The following is a 20,755-nucleotide window of genomic DNA, read 5'->3' on the forward strand; positions in this document are numbered from 1 at the left end:
AATAATAAAGCAAACTGATAGAGGAACTTATTTAATAACACCAAAACAGCCATTAGAACTAGACACCATTTGGATTGGCTAACAGAATTAAAATGCAATAAAACAGCGCTCGGATATTATAGTATCACTGTGGATAAAGGTTGGAAAAAACACTTTTTCATTTAGAGAAAAATAGCACAACAAGCCTTTCAACTAACGCTCAACGAATCGGGATCAATTTTTGTTGCATGACAAGTAGTCTGATCTCGTTGGCATCATTGCTGTTAGATTGGATGCCAATAACTCAATCCCTTATGAAAAGGGCGGGCCTCATTTATTTCTTCGAAAATAATTGCTACCTCCTTTGCTTTAATCAAACATTTTTAACATGGACAAAATATTGATCATAAAAAGTCAGTAAAACATATTTGAGCACTCTATTGTCTAGCATTTTTGCAGAAGGGCTTGTTAAGCTCTTCGGATCAAATGAAAATTTGTGTACGTTTGGCTTTGTGAATTTGTTTGATGTTTCAAACGCGCAATTTCTAGACGAGAATTTTTTTTATTCGTTACTGCAACCATTTATGAAACTCAAATTGGAACAGAGACTGAAACAAAGGGTACAATGACTGTACTATGATCGCACGCACAAGCTGTGACGCATTATACATTTTGCGCCAGCTTTCAAAACCGCAAACAATTAAAAAATCGCAATAAAATATTGTAAAAATCAACAAATTGTAACCAATATGAAGTGGGGAGATAATATGCCCTGTTTGTCATCCACCACATGTATTTGGGTTTGAGTTCGATAATCGTGGTTGAATACTCTGATGATGATGGAGATTACACTATGTCAAATTCACTTTGATCTTTTTTTCGGTGGATGATTCGGTTGCTGCCATGTGCTGCATTTTTGCTTGATATTGGGTCTGGGAATTAGTTTTGTCGATTTTTTTAAATTTTCAAACATTTATTTGAATACCAAAATGAAATTACATTTCAATCAAAATATTGTCCATCGGAAGCGATGACCTTCTGCCACAATGTGGGCAATTGACGGATGCCTGCCTTAAAAAATTCCTCATCTTTTGAGGCTATAAATGCATCGAGCCAATTTTGGATTTCTTCAACTGAAGAGAACCGCTCTCCGTCCATATGGTTTTGCATCGATCGAAACAAATGGTAGTCGGAAGGAGCCAGGTCTGGGCTATACGGGGCGTGAGCCAAAACTTCCCATCCGCTATTTTCCAAGTAGTTTTTGACCGATTTCTCAATGTGTGGCCGAGCATTGTCATGTAGGAAAATCAATGTCTCTTTTCTGGTCTCCCATTTCGTGCGTTTTTCTTTGATTGCTTGTTTCAAACGTATCAATTGTTGTCGGTAAAAAGGCCCATCGATGGTTTGACCACTTCTCAGCAGCTCATAATACACCACTCCCTCCTCATCCCACCAAATAGACAGCATTACCTTGTCGCCGTGAATTTCTTGTTTTGGCTGTGATGTTGCTGGTTGGCCGGGCTTAACATACGATGCTTTGCGCTTGGGGTTATCGTAATGAATCCATTTTTCGTCACCAGTGACAATTCGATACAGAAAACCTCTTTTTTTGTGCCTTGCGAGCAGCATTTCGCAAGTCACTAAACGCCTTTCAGCTTGCGCTGGCGTCAATTCATGTGGTACCCAATTTGACAACTTGCGAATGAAACCAAGGGCCCTTAAACGATATCCAACAGTGCTTCGGTTAACATTCAATGCTCTGGCAAGCTCATCTTGAGTTTGACTCGAATCTTCATCGAGCAATGCCTCCAATTCCGCATCTTCAAACTTTTTTGGCTGGCCGGGACGTTCCTTGTCTTCCGTGCTAAAATCACCACTTTTGAACCGTGAAAACCACCGTTCACATGTACGTTCCGATGGAGCATGCTCACCATAGGCTTCCACCAACATTCGATGCGCTTCAGCCGCAGTTTTCTTCAAATGAAAGCAAAAAATTAATGCTTGCGGGAAATGTTGCTTTTTCGGTACAAAATTTGACATATTTAAGGCGCAAAAAAAAATGTTTATCCAAACTTCGATGAAATGATAGATGATGATTTTTGTAGTTTGACACTAGACCACTCATGTGAAAAAGAAAAAAGTATTGCCCGATACAACCATGCAAAGTTACGCCATCTTTTGAAAAATCGACACGATTAATTCCCAGACCCAATAATTTACAAACTGAGACTGACAACGCACACACAGACACACAAACACTCGAAAATAAAAACGAGCACAGAAAATAGAAGGATGGCAAAAGAGCAACAGAGATAACAAAATGGCAAATAAAAATCAAATATGATGATATATGAAACACAAAGCAATTTCGAACCCTTTCATCGCCCCTTTTTTCCCTAACTCTCTCTCTCACTCCCTTTCTCTGCTGATGCGTGCATCGTTTTTGGATACACGCTCCGGTTTCATAAATATAAACATTAGATAGGCTTTTGCTCTCTTACCCCATTCACAATCAGGTGAATGAATTCATAATGGTACACCACCGCACTCTCACTACATTTTGTATGCTGTCAAAAGCTGGCAATGACGACCACATTCCAGAAAACCAACGACAGGAAATCAATATTTTTTCTTCCTGTGTGCAAACTGATTCCGTTGAGTAATAACTAATGAAAACAGCGGAAAATTGGAAATATTCGGCGGTCTGTAGAAGTCGACAACACGTCGACTCGCACTGTCTTTGCCGTGATTTTAGCTCCATGTTACCAAGCGTGTACGGAGAAATTCAGCCACTTTACTTTAAACATGCGAATGGACCGAAAGGTTTTTTTTCAATTTTCGGTAACATCCTTTTAACGTATAATTATTTGATATAATGGCATTAATAATGAGGAAATTGTTAAACATGCATCTTAGTGTCTGGCGCAACGTTGAAGTTTCAAAACTTTGTAGCAGAATGTTTTAAAAGTTTTGCCTTTTATGCCGTCGCTTTATTTACAAGTCGATGCGTTTTGGCTCGAGACTTGCTAATTTAATCGGCTCCCACAACTATTTATATTACACAAGTTTTTAAGCGTTGAATGTTGCTTCTGCTTAAACAATTTCAATACGCAGCTTCTTCCAACTTGGTTTATGATGAGAGTTTTTCAATGAAAATTTACTAAGTCAATTCATATAGATGAATATTATATCTGTCTTTAATGCGTGTCTGTAGTGGAAACCAACCAATATTTTTCGGACATATTTATGGGGCTGAACTCTCTCTCTCTCTCCACCAGCATCCAGCATATTCTAAATCCAGCTATTCCTAAAGCTGCACATGAGTGTAGGCAGTTTTTCTTTCAACTCTTTTTCGTTGGAATGAACAATTCACATCAAACACACAAAAGCCAACACCATTTTTTGTTGTGGCGGTTGTTAAAACTTTTTCTCTTGTGTTGAGCAAGAGAATCGATTGGCCTGTTTTAAGCGTAATTCTCTTTCAAAGTATAGTAAATGCACTATATGATATATATTTCCGAAATTTACTTCGTATTTCTAGAATAGAAAGATGTAGAAGTTCTTGTATAAAAGACTGTAAGAGAATTTCAACACTGCAAAGTATGGCCAACGAAACAATTACCACAAGATAAAAAAATGCATACAATACTGGAGAAGAAAAAAATACACTTCAAGATCAATCGATAGTTTAAACAAAAGCAGGAAAAAAGTGTCAGCACAATAAAATGAAACTGTAACGTGCAAGGAATGTTCAATTAAATATGTAGAAAATGCGCATTCAAATAGTACTTTCTTGTTGGAAAAATCGTCTATGTCTATGTATTGTTCAATGCAAGTAATACAAAAACGCACAGAACTTTGGCCAACTCAATCTCAGTTTCAATGTTGTTTTTTTTCGACTTTTTCGAAATTGCCCCACAGAAAACCAATATAATATGGTTTCGAAAATGCAATTCTCCGTTTTCAAGCGCATAGTTTGTCAGAACAATCAAAAGTTCGAATATATCATAGGCACATTGGCATTATTTTCAATGCGTTTCATTTTTATATTTTATTTTTTTAAAATGAAACTGTCCCACGCATGATGCGTGACGTATCAGCCCAAACCCTTTGTACTAAACAAATATCCCAAATGTGAAAAAACAGTTTCTGTATAATATTGCTTTTTGCATCCTTTAACCATATGATACATAGAAATGTGCTAATTTTTTTTTACAATCAAACAATTTATAACCATATTTTTTGCCGCGAAACTGTTTTGCTTTTTCGGGTAGTATTTTCATTGACAGATATTCCATCCAAAAATGGTTGATGGACCAAACAAAACCATAAAATTGATTCCTGAGAATTAAAGTGAGATTTGAAACAATTGTCGGGCATTAAAACCAATCCGTGGATCAAAGGCTAAAACGAGAAGGCTATTGAAATTTATTTTTCTATTCCAGTTAAATTTTTCTTTGAATCTGACTGCGGTTGGCTTAGCATTATTTGATGTTGCGGCAGTGAACTATTATGTATATAGCATTTTTAGAAACAATTTGATCATTTCCTCCTTCGTGGTCACGAAAGCGTGGTTAGCATCACTGCTTGCGCTCAAAGAGTTAATGGTCTGTGAACATCGCGTGTGATTTATACGAAATGGAAAATGTGTAAGTTAAATGAATGTGAGCGGCAGAAGCTCAGGCAGTTTACTAATCGCTTATTTTTCGTACTATTTTCGTTTTCCTGCTTAAATTGTGAACAACGCGCGAAAGAGCAAAAAAAAATTGTAAATGATGTGGTTGGATCACAAATTACTTTTTACTCAGGTCCTGGAACTTTGACCTACTAAACCTATTGCCGTTGTAGTTGAATTCCGATGGATTTGGTGGAATATCACTGTGCGTTGCTGCATTCCACGAATGCACTTGAACACTAGAATGCATAATATGTTCATTTATGGTTTTCTGTGTCGTTTATGCATTGCGGTCTCCTCTGTTTGTATAACCAAATGGCAAAAGCGTTTTTTTCGATATTCGCCATATTTCCGCATTTAAATCGCGTTCATTTCAGATATAATCCAAAAATCGGTTTCTTTAGATTGGTGACAACCTGCATTGGGATTGGATCCTCTTTGAGCAGAAAAACTGCAACATTTTTTTCACTTATTTTTTCTTGTTCCCACCAAAATAGCATATTTGTCCAAGGTAAATTACGCATAATCCAAAGGGAAAAAGAATCGTTTTCCGTTTGTGTAAAATTAGCATAAATGAATGTGTTCAACTGTCGAAGTTTTACTGTTACATCGACAAACTTTGGCTCCGCCATCCAATTGCCGTCCATTAAATCAAACGTTACCTTTAAACTCAGTCTCAGTTTGGATTTTTTGCACATTCTATTTCATGAATCTCTTACCAGCGATGCGGTTTGGTGTGACTAAAAAGTAAGAGAAGAGAGGGAAAAAAATATTGTACAAACACAAAATGGCAGCAAAAACACGAACCGACAATTCCATTTGTCAGTGAAGATTGCTATAAATCCGGCATTTATATGCTTGCTTTTGCCGATTTCCTTTCGTGAGGGGCTCCTTTTTGCCATTTCCCGCACGAGTTTTTTTTTATGGACGCGGGAGAGATTATATTCTCGGGATAAAATGATAACGCAATAACAATCTGCAATACATAGAAATAAGTTTAAAGTCTTCGTCGGTATTCTGTACCGCATAGCGCATCGATTATAAAGTGTAAATTCATAATGCGTACATCCGTTTCGATGTATGGCCTGTGTGTATCATGAGTGCGACTTCATAACAAAAAGATAACACTCGATGAAATGTGCCGAACAAAACGTAAATATAATACAACCGTTCAACAGAGCTATTTGTTCCATTTGAATTATCCGCCGAAAGTGAAAGAGCAACAACAACAACAGCACATAACACCACTCCACCGCTCGCTGTATCCAAGCGCACACAGAAATGCTGTGTGTGCCATATGAATATGCAGCACGCCAATAAAAGCAATCAACCAACAAAACACCTCGTCGAAACTTTCGTTAATGGTATTTGAGAGTGTGGAGTATTTTATGTTTTTCGGTCGACGGTTTATGCAAACACCATCGTTTTGCCGGGGCGCAAAATAGAACATCCTATTGTTGATTTCATGCTCCCGGCTTTTTGCATTAGCGTATACGGGGCGCGTGTTAGACGAAATCGAAGTGAATTCTCTGCCGTCCGTGAGAGAGCGACAAAGAGAAAAGTGAACGAAACGACAAGCAGTTACCATTCAATGCTCACAAGAGAAATGGAATACACTTCCAAATATTGCCGGCATGTATATTTACAGGTACTTAAGCTATGTTCCGGAGATGCCCAACAACAACAACAACAGCCGAATGCATAGTGTATTAAAAGTTTATTAATTTTATCATGCCATAAATCTTTAGTTCTTTCAAAATTTCACCTAATTTCCTGTAATAGTGTAGAACCATCAAACAGTAAATAGCTCGAAGTCAATGAAGTAGTTCGAAAATACGGTTCAAAAGGTGTTGCACGAGCAACGCAAACGTTTTTGGACTTTCTCGCACCCGTTTAACACCAACTAATCTAAACTGATATAGTGTACACCACCAGCAAAAGAACTAGTGTGAACGGATTTTGGGTTCGTGCGGACAAGTATCAAATAATAATTCGACCGGAACATCAAAAACAATACATCTCCAATGCAAACAAGGGAATTAATACGACTTTTTGAAGCGACACCGACAAATATCCGGTGCTTTAATTGATTTGCACATGTTTTTGGGAATGAAATCCGCTATGTGATTAGACAACAGACTGAAATTTTTCGCAATAATACTTTCGCTCAGATTGTTTGAAATTTGCACAAATTCGAGCCGTTAGTTCTTTGCACAATTATTATTGAATCGACTGGCAGTAATATTTGCAATTGAGCTTTGCGAATATTCGATATGGTCAGTCTTTTCCACAAAGCGAGTTCAACAAATTCTTTCACTCAATGGAACAGCGGACCTGTCGTCATACGCGCAGATGTATCATTTCATTCTATTTAACGATTCGTTGGTTGCCGAAACATCGTCTATACAGTGCACTCGATATTTAACGTGAAATCCTTATATTCGGTAAGCCGAAGTATGATTTCGTTTGCGGCGCCACGCGTAAGCAATTCACGTTAGATATAACGTCGTACTTCATCGTAGTAGCCATAGGTCATTCGGCTAACCAAATATTGAGATTTCACGTTAAATATCGAGTGCACTGCAGACGATGTTTCGGTAACCAACGAATCGCTAAATAGAGTGAAATGTTACATCTGCGCGTGTGACGACAAGTCCGCTGCTTCACTGAGCAGTCATATTATTTTTGTAAAAACGCAACCCTTTTTTACCAATTAATTTTCACAAAAATGAGAGGATTATAATTTTACACGTGTTTCAATCGAAGCTTAACAATTCATTATCATATAATTTTATCGTGTGTACTACTCCGATTACGCCATACAACAGATGATTGCTATACGTTGAATATTGTATTTTTTTCTATCTCGCGTATTTATTTCCAAGGGTAAGACAAAGGAAAAACACCGTATTGATGATAGGTCGGGAAAAAGTGCTATTGTCATTGTTGAGGGCTTACACTGGATGTATGAAGTACATGAGAGCTGTTACTCTTCCTTTTGCTTTTCTGACACGAACCATATTTCAAATGTCGGGCTTGGGACACTCTGGATTATTGCTTTTACTTGAAATATTATCTCGTTGTCGGGCCATTTACCGTTTTCGATTGAATTTTTCTATGTGCCCATGAAATTGGTCATGGTTATTACCATGGTGTGGTTGCTGATTGTATTGTTCCAAAGTTGTTAGTCAGTAGAACAATGCGGCCGCAATCAGTTCCAACGGATTTGAAATTCACCTTTCAAGATGAAATCAATATATATATATGTAGTGGATTCGAGAGCCTCCGGCAAAACCGTCAAAAATATTCTTTGTTCAAAAGTGGCTATCATGGCATCTCTTTGTGTAATGCTTATCAAATTGTAGTGATCTCTATAACGAAGGCAATAACAATATGTGCTCCATTGTACAGTGTTCACATTTCATCATTCAAAGGCGTTGTTTGCATTCATTATTCCAACATCATCGGAGGAATGTGTGTAAGCCGTGGATATGTATGGATTTGAGGGTCTTTGTTTGGCTTTGTTACTCTTTTTTATCGACACACGAATGCGAGCAAATCATGACCACAACCGCAGATTTGATAGATTAGATTTACATCCTCCCTTCATTTGGCCGACAGAGCACTTGGAGATAAAACAATAAAACTAGGATTCGATTCGAAAAGTATTGTGCTACTGTCAAGCAGAGCTGCAGTGGAAATGTATTATATGCTAACAAACCCCCAAAACAAAAGCGTGAACAACGAGTATAATGTAGATATTATAATATTACTCATACACAGCAAAGTAATTTTGCTGCTTTTAAACGCTGGTCAGCGGCAACTCAGACACGCTTGATTTCCATCCGCACATAATCAAGTGCAAATTTAGCAAAATACACAATTTTAAAATGAAAATAAAAACTTCTCATTATCATAACATCGTGATTGAACGGCCCTTTTCAAGCACACTTCACATCATTCAGCATTCAGCATTCAGAAGAAATATTCCTGAATTTTATGTGCATGATTAGGTGATTTTATCCTGTTTTTTTCTCTCTTTCTGAAATTATGAAAGGTTTTTTTCTATTATCTGGCAGAAACGTAGCTTCGTTAATACAAAACATGTTTGCTTTGCCTTGTCTCTTTATCTGTTCACTTGCCGGGCTTGAATCATGGCCCCAGTGATCGCTTCACTGCGCTCGAAAAGTTAACCCTCAACTGCATGAATTTTTCCTAGGACTGGGAGTACTGGTATTTGGTTGATTTTTGGCCATAGATAACGAAAAAAATATTCATAATCCTAGATTTCCCATGGTTTAGTCAGGAAATGCGATAGAAATAAGTCAGAGAACAATGAAAGCCATTGTTTAAAAGTGTCAAAAATATGTCTAATTTGGAAACCGAATAATTTATTTTGTCAAATTTTCGTTTTCGTGCACATTTTTGTTTATAACTCACCAATCGTACGACATAGACAAATGACGCCAAAGACAAAAATAAAGAAAAAACATTGACAAATAAAAATTCCCCTTGAAGCAATGTCATCCGCCGTACGATTCACATTATACAGGTGTTTAAATGATGCCCGCCAAAAGGCGGGCTTATGCAGTTGAGTGTTAACTGAAAAAAAATCGCTCACATAAAAGCATCTGTATGCATTTTATCCACGTCGATATGTCTATTATTCCGTCTATGTATGTATCTTTTCCATGGTTTTTATTTTCGGTTCATTTTTGTGAAATTAAAAATTCTTCGTTTGCTAGCGATTCCATTTGAATTGGCTACAAAAATGTGCTATGTTTTCCGTCTGAAATGGAAATTTTCTCAGTGCCTACTAATCTTCCTCTCGCGTACTCACTGAACTGACGTTCAACTGAATGCCAATTGAACCGAGTGGTCGTGCATAAAAACCGATTGGGAGAAATGAACACTTTGTATACCCGGCCAAAAGAAACAACGAAAGGAAATCCCTTTGAATAATAAATGCATGCCATAAACGCAAACGAATGGCATAATTGTGACCGGGTCAAAGAAAAAAAGACGACGAGAAGAAGAAGAAATTTGACTTTTTTTCTTCCCATTTTTCTTTTAAGTTTATTTGCCGAATTCACGTTACAAATCCATACATAATTTTTGCTGTGATCTATGGAAAATGGATTGAATTGGAATTGAACTGACATATCGACCGAGTTGAAGCGCCCCGTGCACGTGCTCCTTTTGCAAACGTTCATCATGTGTCGGTTTTCATTACCTTTATGTGAATACTATTGAAATTGATAGTGTTTTATGGTGTGTGCTGCATTGAGTTTACTGTTCGCATTGTTTGACCAGCAAAATTGGCATGACGGATATATTTTGTTTTCTTCAATTGCATCTAATACTGGACATGGAAAATATTGCAATTGTTCAAAACGAGACGTATTTCCAGCATTTCACTCCATTCTTGCATACTTTACATTCTCCAACCGAATGCAGTCTCACCAGAAGCGTAAGCATTTCAAATATTCTACGCAGTTTATTTGTTTGCTGCTCCATAAATACAATTTGTTGAACTCTCCAGAATCTAATCTATGGCCAATATGGATATACACATATGCGAGTCAATGTTTAGTATCTCATGAGAATTTACAAGAAAATGGAAAGTGCGAATTGTGCCGAAGTGAATGAGCTAATTTGAAAATTCGGAAATGATTTCGGATTTTACTGAGAGTTAAATGTTATGACCACGACCATAAATGCCCCCAATGTGTAAGATGCAAAAATATGCAACATATTCGATTCGAGTACACATATAGAGTGTATCTATGGGCACTTGGATAGAGTGCGTAGCGGCCACATATCGTGGTCTATCACATGCATCGAAATTTGGTTTTGCGTGTGCAATTGTCCAATGGTATACAATGTGTGTGTATACAATGCACATGAAAACCAACTATCTGACCGAATAATACATCCGATTTTGGGGCGAAAATGTGGCGTTCACATATCAGTAGTTATTGTTGATTTGACAGCGCTTATGATGCGAGCGATTCATTATGCTAAACCAGTTCAACTTTTTTCGGATGAAACTGTTTAGATTTCCAAGCGAAACGATGAAAATTGTTCAACTTCATCCAAACACAAGGGTCAACAATGTCGTCATTAAATGAACTCCGTTTGTAACACAGGCGCTCTCTCTCTCCCTCGCTCGCTCGCTCGCTCGCTAACCCCGCTCCCGTTCTCTTTTTCTGGTCACATGCTGCCCACAAAATTTTGTATCAAAAGCACTTTTCCGCATTGGATGTTCCCTTTCATGCTGTTGAATGCCGTAACCACGGAATGGACGGAGAGTATCTTGCACAGTCGAAAGCGGATAAATCATACAATCGACATAAGTGACTAATGCACATTTGTAAACACGTGCACGAAGCGATAACATCAAAGCGCCATTATGTAAAATGCACAAATTTTAAGCTGGATTGATTTGTGGGAGCACACGTAATATACACAACACACAATCCATTGCGATATTTATTCAAAGCGGACAGCTGCACACCAATACTCCATCGCCGTAGCCGATGAAAGCCTCGTTGCTAACGCATATGTGTCATGATTTGGCGCATTGTTGAATGTTATTGCTGATCATTTTATGGAATTTTGGTCAATTGAACGGCAATTAGTGTCGTTATGCAAATAATAATAATTATCATATTTGAAAATATGCGTCGTGAAGCGACTCACAGCAAAAGTTAGTTTTGAATATTATGCCTATCGATGTGCAAATGAACGGCATTGACGATGGCATTTGCACTTCTTGACAAAAATCCGAATTTATTTTAACAATTCTGGTTAAGTGCCAGTGATAACCTATTAGATGATAACCGTCCCGCTTCAGGGTCGTTATATATAAAATCCGCTTTTTGGGATGCAATTGGATTTTCTTAAATTAAAATTCCGATGATATTGAATTAATTTTTATTAATTTCATTATTATTATTTCATTTTCCACGAAACTAGTTATGAGATACGTGAATGTGAATACGTTAAAACTTTTAAAAAAAGATTTTGCATAGCCTTTTGAACAATTCTCAAGTTACATTGAAATTTCGTCGGAAAAAGAAGAAATAGGCAAAGTGAATGTCAATTCAATCGCAAATTTGAATTGAATCGTTCAGTCTAAGCTTGCCACGCTGCGGTTCCATCGCCATCTGTCGAAAATGAGTAAAACCCAAAAAAGCGCGTTACTAATGGAAACTGTCAACAAAGAAAATGGCCGCGTTCAATGCTGCTTTGTGTTTGCCTCATCGTCAGTTACAGTGTGAGTGACTTTTACCAATACATGCACACGCATCGAATGTCTAACGCGGTTTTACGGTAAGAACATTCGGCAAAAACACCAACAAAATTGATATTTTGGTGCACACAAACACATGAACGCCGACTAATGAGCGAAAAATCACTAACTATCAGAATTGACGCGGTATGTTTTATGGCAGAGCAGAAACAGAATTCATAAAACACATAACACAGCGGATTCGCATGAAATAATAGTAAAGAATTTTTATTTCACAAATACATAGAGCACGGGCACCTGAAAAACTGAGAGTGAGACAGAAAGAGACCATTTCGCGAACGTATTTTCTACTGTGGTGATAATTGTAGTGCCGCCGAAGCAGTCAAAATATCATCATGGACAGCACAATGGTTTGTATAAAAATTTCCTTTATAATTTGCAATACCATCCAATGAGCCGGTGCAAAAGATAAAAATATGCGTCGAATATGGTTCAGAAGCATAAATTGCATCAAAAGCAATTGCGGTTTAATTTATGTTTCACATTTTTTTTGCATATTTCTATCAGATCGGGATTGCACATTGGGATTTTTTTTTCATAACGAATAATTAAGATCAACCTTATCTATTGTCAAAATTCGTGATTCAAGTGGCAATTACACCGAAGTAATTATGAAATAAATGTCGTATCACCACCGAAATTCGGAACGTATTTTGAAATGATTTTCATAGTAGCTGATATCAGTGCACATAACCACGACAAGAACTGTCATGTTGATCAATCAATGCCTTCTTTTTATATGCACACCCCGTTCAATGACACTAGCTTCAACTTGAATTGAATTGATTAATCAATGAATTTTGTTTGTTTTTTTTTCTCGTTTCCACACAACAGCAGGAGGTGATTCAGCTGGAGCTGATGTGCAAGCAAATGTATGAGGGAGAAAACTCCACTCGAAATGAAGCTGAAAAGGTGTTAGTTGCATTCCAAAACAGCCCAGACGCATTGCCAAAATGTCAATTGTTGTTGGACCGTGGGCAATCAAGCTATTCACAATTGCTGGCTGCAACGACGCTCACAAAACTCATTGCGAAAAATGCACAAGGATTGTCACTACAAGAGATTGTCGACATCCGAAACTACATTCTCAACTATTTGGCAACCCGACCAAATCTGGAAAATTTTGTCATTCAAGCCTTAGTCACTGTATTAGCCAAGATTACAAAATACGGCTGGTTTTATTGCCATAAAGACGAAATGGTGTTTAGGAACATCATCGAAGATGTGCGGAAATTTCTCCAGGTAAAACTTATCGGCCGCATTTTCTATGCGGAGTGAAAATGTGACTCATTTGTATTAATTTGTTTTGTTTCGATAGGGTTCGGTGGAACATTGCATGATCGGTGTGCAGATATTGTCACAATTGACTTGTGAAATGAACCAACCGGAGGTCGATGTGAACATTTCGTATATTAAACACAGAAAGACCGTTTATTCATTTCGGGACACACAATTGTATGACATTTACATTCTGTCGTGTACACTCTTAATGACGGCTCGCGACAACGCCAAAACATTGAATTTTATGGACGAAAAACAGCATGGGTAAGCAAATACGTTCCATTCAGCAAAATTTTTCATGTGTTGATGCAATTTTCCTTTTGCTTTTCAGTCTCATCAACCAAATACTTCGTTTGACGAAAAATTGCTTAAGTTACGATTTTATTGGTACATCCAACGATGAAACAACGGACGATTCTTCGACCATACAGATTCCGACCAATTGGAGGCCGGCATTCCTTGACTTGAATTATTTGAATCTGTTCTTCGATTTGTATCACATGTTGCCGTCGAGATTGTCCAGTCTGGCACTCTCCACACTGGTCCAGATCACCTCTGTGCGCCGATCGTTGTTCAACAATGTGGAAAGAGCGAAATTCCTCAGCACATTGGTTGTTAACATTAAGAACATTCTCGAAAACTCTCAAGGACTCAGTGATTCAGATAATTACCATGAATTTTGCCGACTCTTAGCCCGTCTTAAGACCAATTACCAACTAAGTGAACTTGTTGTTGTTGAGTGTTACCCCGAAGTTATTCAACTGATTGCGAAATTTACCATTCAATCATTGCAAGTGAGTGGCCCTTGCGTGATACACGTATTTCTTCATACTGCTGTCAATTTCTTTCAATACTTTTTTGATAATCGAAATAATTTCAGATGTGGCAGTTCGCGCCAAACAGCATCCATTATCTACTGTCGCTGTGGCAACGAATGGTTGCCTCAATCCCATATGTGCGTGCTGTCGAGCCACACCATTTGGATGCATATACTCCTGAAGTGACAAAAGCGTACATTACGTCACGCTTGGACTCAGCACGAATCATCGTTCGTGATGGTTTAGAAGACCCACTAGACGACCTGGCAATGGTTCAGCAGCAGCTAGATCAGCTGTCAGTCATTGTTCGATGTGAATACGAGCAAACGTGTAACTTTGTGATACACACCTTTGATCAGGTATCAGCAGTCTTACTACCTTCGATGGTATCAATGAGCTAATACAGATTTTTATTGCAGACGGCAAGTGAATACCAAGAATTACTCAACAACCCGGTCAACAATCCTATTGAGATTGCGATCCATGAGGCACAATTGACCTGGTTAGTTTATATAATTGGAGCGGCCATTGGCGGTCGCATGACATTTACCGCTAACGACGAACACGACATCCTCGACGGGGACTTAGTTGTTAGAGTAAGATTTTCAACACAATTTTCATCAACTGGCTCACGAGACTTTATCAATGAACACTTACATTTCAGGTACTACAATTGATGAGTTTGACCGACTCACGTTTACCACAAATTGGCTGTGAAAAGCTCGAATTATCGATGATGTCATTTTTGGGTATGAATTTTTTATGAACAAAAACATTAAAGATTTATTCATCTGATTGACAATGCGTGTTTCAGATCATATTCGAAAAATTTATATTATCGAACAAATGCAAAAGATGAAAATCTACAAACGTCTCTCCGAACTGTTGGGCATCAACGATGAACCAATGTTGTTAAGTGTTATCAACCGTAAAATGTAAGCTGGATTTATTTCACTCATGTCGAATTGATTGTCGAAACTCATTGATTTTTCCCTATTATTCGCAGCATAACCAATCTAAAATTCTGGGGACGTTCGGAGATTATTATCCGAAAGACGTTGAATCTTTTGAACGAACTTTCCGTTAGCTACAGTTGGGTACGGAAACTAGTCAAATTGGAAGAAATCCAGTTCTTGCTCAATAATCACACGGTGAGCATCATATTCATTTTTGGTTTTTATGAAATGGAAACTAAAATTAATTCGAATAAAAAAAACATATTTGCAGAGTGAGCACTTTTCATTTTTGGGTAGTAACGTTGCCATTAGTGAAATGAGATGCCGTAGTATGTTTTACACGTCACTCGGTAGATTGTTGATGGTTGATTTGGGAGAGGATGAGGAACGATTCTACAATTTCATGTTACCATTGACGAGTAAGTGCCTTCACAGCAAAAATTACTCTTCTGAAATTATTAAAACTTTCTGTATGTGGATTAATTAATTCAACTGATTTCATCTACAGATCAATTCGAATCGATCGGAAGTGCTATCATGGATACAAGCACATATCCAAGTGAAGAGGCGAAAAAAGCACTCATTGGTTTGTCACGGGATTTGCGCGGTCTTACCTTTTCTTCGAGCAAGAAGAATGCCTACATGATGTTTTTCGACTGGATGTAAGTATTTTCACTTGAAGCTTCAGATGAAAATAGCTGATGTACCATCTTACTTAACCGATGCCTACACTTTGCAGTTACCCAGACTACACGCCGATTTTAATTCGAGCAATAGAATTGTGGCCACATGATCCACAGGTTACGACGCCAATCCTAAAATTGTAAGACATTGAAATACATGCAAATTAGCGCATACTGTTGATCATCTAAATAATATTTGTCCCCAGGTTCGCCGAATTGGTTCAAAATCGATCACAGCGTTTACAATTTGATATTTCTAGTCCAAACGGTATCTTGCTATTTCGTGAAGCATCAAAGGTCATCTGTACCTATGGTAAGAGATCGATCGATATTCAAAGTGAACGCAATCCTATCAATAAAATATTTCTTCTATTTTCAGGTAATCGAATCATGAACTTTGATGTGCCCAAAAATCAGTTATACCCGATGCGTTTGAAGGGTATTTCGATTTGTTTCACAATGCTTAAAGCAGCTTTATCAGGAAATTACGTCAATTTCGGTGTATGCAAATTATATGGTGACGAAACATTGGACAATGTACTCGATGTAACAACCAAACTCATCCTTACCATTCCACAGACGGATTTATTGGTATGAAGACTTGTATATTAGACAAACGGTGCCTATCGTTCACTCAACTTACTTGCACTGCTTTCAGGTCTATCCAAAATTGTCACAATCATATTTCTTGCTGCTTGAGTGTTTGGCACAAGATCACATGACGTTCTTATCAACACTTGATCCAGCAATATTTTTGTACATTATTAAGAGTATATCAGAGGGTTTGGCTGCTGAAGGTATGACGAATTTAACTTCTTCCGATGCTACAGGTGATTTACCGAACGGCGCTCTTCCTTATAATCCTTTTCTATTGAGCTTGCTTATTTTTTATTTTTGCTATTCTAATGGGCTAAATCCCGCTTCACCGTTTTCACGCACACACTCTAGCTTTCACTTTAGTTGGATCATTTTTTATTCTCTTTGAATATTATTATTTAAAAGATGAAAAACATTCTATTAATAACGATACTTTTCTTTTTAATTCGTGATGAATAGATACGACAATTTGCACCGGCTGTTGCTCCATTTTGGACAATATCGTTTCGCATATATTTAAGCAATTATCGATCAAAGGTAAACTCTCTAGCTGTGTTTATAAGTTTACAAATACCTTGGAATCTATTTATTCCATATCAAATTCCATACATTTCTTTCTGTTTGCAGCATTCCCGACCAAAAAAATGCGCCGTAACGTCATCAACCCAGACAATGATATGTTTTTGAAAGTTATTGAAATGCATCCAGAAATTCTACAGGTAATGCATACACTACCAGAGATTACCAAACATTTTGGTCACCATCCAATCCAATCTGATATTTGCTAATAAAAACTTCGTTTCAGGGCATATTATCTACAATCATCAACATCGTTATGTTTGAAGATTGCAAAAATCAATGGTCACTGTCGAGACCGTTGCTTGGATTGATTTTGTTGTACGAAGACTACTTCAGGTTTGTTTTCTTGCGTCGGTTTTCCCAATGATTGGAAGAGATACTAATTTTATTATGAATTACAGATCGATGAAGGAAAACATAATCCGGTCTCAGCCCATTGACAAACAACAGACGATATCTCACTGGTTCGATAATTTAATGGAAAATGTTGAGCGAAATTTGTCTATGAAAAATCGCGATAAGTAAGTCAACAAAAAAAGAAAAAAATGGAAACCTCATAGAACACTGAGTAACGTTTACCTCGATTTTAGATTCAGCCAAAACTTATCACTCTTCCGTCGTGACGTAAACGAAACATTAAAACAGGCCAATTTGAATGCATCTAACTCCACTTCGGCTGGTGGTTCTATCAACGACATGATCGTTTCATAGTTCACGTGTTTCACTTCAGTTTCTGCTTTGATTTCTTCTTCGTTGCGTGGGAAGAAGAAACTTTCGCCCACACTTATTTATAACGAAAGCATTTGGTAGTAGAGAAGAGAAGGATATGGATTCCTTATTTTTGGCTTACTTCTAATGTCGAGAATCAAATCAAATGTTCGCAAAGAAATAAACAAACAAACAATAAAACAGATTTAAAAAAAATTGTCGCCAAACGATCTTGTAGGACACATTCGATTTTCTATTCAAATATACTGATTTGAAATGTTGAACTAAATCAATGTGGTCGGAAGAGGTTCTTTTATTAAACAAGAAAAAAAAACTATATTTGTATGAATAACATCAGTTAATGAATAAATTTTTTATTAAAATTTGTACATATGAATTCGTTTCTTTTTTACTCAATGCATCAATGATTTTGATGGACGATGGTTGACTCAATCTGAAAGATGGATATTCAAATCTTAGAAGATTTGCCGAAATGACTTCGGGTAGGGCGATTTCAATTGTAGATTTTATGTAGTTTAATGTAGAGTTTTTACTTTTTTTTATTAATAATTTTTTTGAGTAATCGGCTTTTGAAAAACTGCTGTAAAATGGGACAACTCAAATCTTGGTCCAAAAACGTATTTTCCACAAATCGATTTTTTTTCGAATGAAGAATGGGTCCAAAAAGTTGTAGATAAATTGTAGAATTCAAATCAATGGTCTGTTTTCGAATATGTCTGCCCATTCGTCCGATATCGAGACGAGTCATGGATTGGTCCAAAATAGATAATAGAGCTGCTCACGAACACGAACTGTTCGAGTTCGTTCGAGCTTGGGCCGAACACGAACGATTTTCTTTTGATTCAAACAATTCGAATCGAACATAAAACGAACACGAACCATATTTTGCTTGTTCGAACCGAACACGAACAAACAGAAATTTCGGTTCGTGAATAATTGAAATAAATTTCATATCTAACTATAAATCTGTCTGATATCTTACTGAAATGCCGAGAAATTCAAGCGAATATAGAGCAAAGAGGATGTGCGCGTGTGTTGGTGGGTTACTAAATTGACTTGAAGTTTTTTCAACGAAATTTTGAATTACACTTTTTTATGATGGTTCAATGGATTGAAAGAGTTCCTATGGGCCAACAGAACTCATTGAAACCAATACCATGTCTAGAATTTGCAAAACAGAAAATTTCTTCGGTCAAAAGATGATGTCGAGAATTCTTCATATATATGCAAATTGTCCACTTGAAGTGCACACAATGTGCATTGCACATGACCAGGGTTGGTATGTAAAAAACTCAAGCATGTAATTTACATTTCGTTTACGTAAATTACATGATGTAAATTACATGAAAATTTCGGAATTCTCTACGTGAATTGTGTAAAAAATGTAAAAAACCAAATTGGATTTTGGATATAATATAAAAAAGTTAGAATTTATTTCAGACTTTCTCGGACATTTTTATTTCTAATGCAAAAGATTAACATAAACATAACTGATGAATCAAAAATGAATGAAAATTGTGTAGTATGTATCGTTGTCGCAGGTTTGGTTTCATCTCTCGTTTACAATATTCCAATCGTCGATATCGTCGTCTTCATATAATTCATCAATCATCATTCAATCGCAGCGTAAAATAAATGTTGACCAGATTCTTTGATGTATCAACCGAGAGCCTGTATCTGATGTCATTATGAACATAGCCCCAATTGGAGAAAAGCCGTTCTAGTTGCGCTGTCGATGTAGGGATTTTCAGAAATTTCATCGCAAACGAGCTGTTCAAGAATGTTGTTTTTCATTTCGTTTTGCTGTTCTTGATTCAATTTTTCACCGCGATATACTGGATGCAAATAATTTGCCGTCATCGTAACAATGTTTAACACTTTACTTTACTCGCAACGATAGTCCAAAAAACTACACAAATCTGGACAACAATTAAATTTAACCATTTTTCAACGACATCTGCACTGAGATATCGCTTCTTTGACAGTAGTTTGTGAGTTCAGCCACCGGATCGAGCAATCCAAGCAATTTTTTAACTGATGGGACAAAATTTGCATTGAACAAAAGTGCTGAAGCTTTTCCCTTCTTTTGCATACTGTATGCATTATCCGTCAAAACCGAAGTAATTGTGGCATCATACCGTTCTTTGGCTATAGCGATCGACTTTTCCACCGCCTCAAATAAATTCTCTCCCGTATGAATTCACATGTTACCTAGTTTTGTTAATTTAGCAGTTTTTTACATCCAAGAGGTTTTTTACACGTAAAAAAAAAACGTAATTTACAGTTTTTTACGTAAATTACATGCGCGACTTAAAAATTGCGTAAATATGCCAACCCAGCACATAACTCAAGAGACGACGACGGAAGGGAACAAATCAACTAAATTTTTTCATCGACGAAATTTTCAAATCGTTCAATTTTCAATAGTTTTATGAATTGAATGTATTTCTAAGGACGACCTGCACTCATTGCTAGTTTCAATTTGGAACCGTTTTCACAGTTGTAATATCGATGTTTCTTCTATGTTGCTAATATTATTTCGTCTAATCGTTGAAGATATGTCCAAATTGTTGGCGAGTTTTTCTTGAATAGTTTATATGTCCCGAAAATACCAGAGTCCACCCGCCCTGCGATTATCCGCTGCCCGACGGGCGTCCGAGTCCCGAAAATTCCGTGCAGCCCGGGTTTTTCGGGAATCGGGCAAAATTTTCAATTTCGGGCGGGCGACGGGCGGTTTTCGGTCACATTTTGAAGTGATTCGGGCGGGCCTCGGCCCAATTTTTCGGCCCGCTTGCGACCTCTGCCACATACTTGGTGACAATACCATGCATTCTCCCCATTGCCGAGAAAGAACCAGTGAAGTTTCGCAGCAACTATAGTTGGCCGAGAATGGTTTTGTAATGTGTGAATTTCTCGGCATTTCAGTAAGGAGACTTGACCTGCTGTGAAACTCTGTGATTGTATGACTTACATTCAACATTCGAAATACTTGAATCGAACTCGAACAGTTCAAAACAAATCGAAATCGAACTCAAACAAACACGAACATAACTTATTTTGTTTCGAACAATTCGAACCGAACCCGAACGAACACGAACACGAAATTTAAAAAAAATCGAACTCGATAAAATGAAATAGCAGAG

At 37.3% G+C, this 20,755-nt stretch overlaps 1 protein-coding gene across 7 annotated transcripts; it reads left to right on the plus strand.

The window, feature by feature from the left end:
- Positions 1 to 11,924: 11,924 nt before the first annotated feature.
- On the plus strand, positions 11,925 to 17,982 carry LOC129569974 (ran-binding protein 16). Of its 7 annotated transcripts, none has more exons than XM_055449277.1 (21): positions 11,925 to 12,095; positions 12,172 to 12,319; positions 12,804 to 13,211; positions 13,288 to 13,514; positions 13,582 to 14,044; positions 14,131 to 14,427; positions 14,488 to 14,664; positions 14,733 to 14,817; positions 14,883 to 15,003; positions 15,075 to 15,219; positions 15,296 to 15,443; positions 15,533 to 15,686; positions 15,764 to 15,847; positions 15,914 to 16,020; positions 16,087 to 16,298; positions 16,366 to 16,504; positions 16,764 to 16,841; positions 16,932 to 17,023; positions 17,110 to 17,219; positions 17,285 to 17,404; positions 17,474 to 17,982. In XM_055449277.1, the coding sequence occupies exons 2-21, from the start codon at positions 12,305 to 12,307 to the stop codon at positions 17,592 to 17,594; spliced, it is 3,303 nt and encodes a 1,100-aa protein (XP_055305252.1). In that variant the 5' UTR covers positions 11,925 to 12,095; positions 12,172 to 12,304; the 3' UTR covers positions 17,595 to 17,982. The 7 variants fall into 7 exon arrangements, with proteins under 7 accessions (XP_055305252.1, XP_055305248.1, XP_055305251.1 ...); XM_055449273.1 differs by having other exon boundaries at positions 12,196 to 12,319; positions 16,366 to 16,537; XM_055449276.1 differs by having other exon boundaries at positions 12,196 to 12,319.
- The last annotated feature ends 2,773 nt before the right edge of the window (positions 17,983 to 20,755 follow it).

This window comes from Sitodiplosis mosellana, unplaced genomic scaffold (genome assembly GCF_009176505.1).
Source record: "Sitodiplosis mosellana isolate CC-2019 unplaced genomic scaffold, AAFC_SMos_1.0 Smas_scaffold_47, whole genome shotgun sequence".
Classification (NCBI taxonomy): Eukaryota; Metazoa; Arthropoda; class Insecta; order Diptera; family Cecidomyiidae; genus Sitodiplosis; species Sitodiplosis mosellana.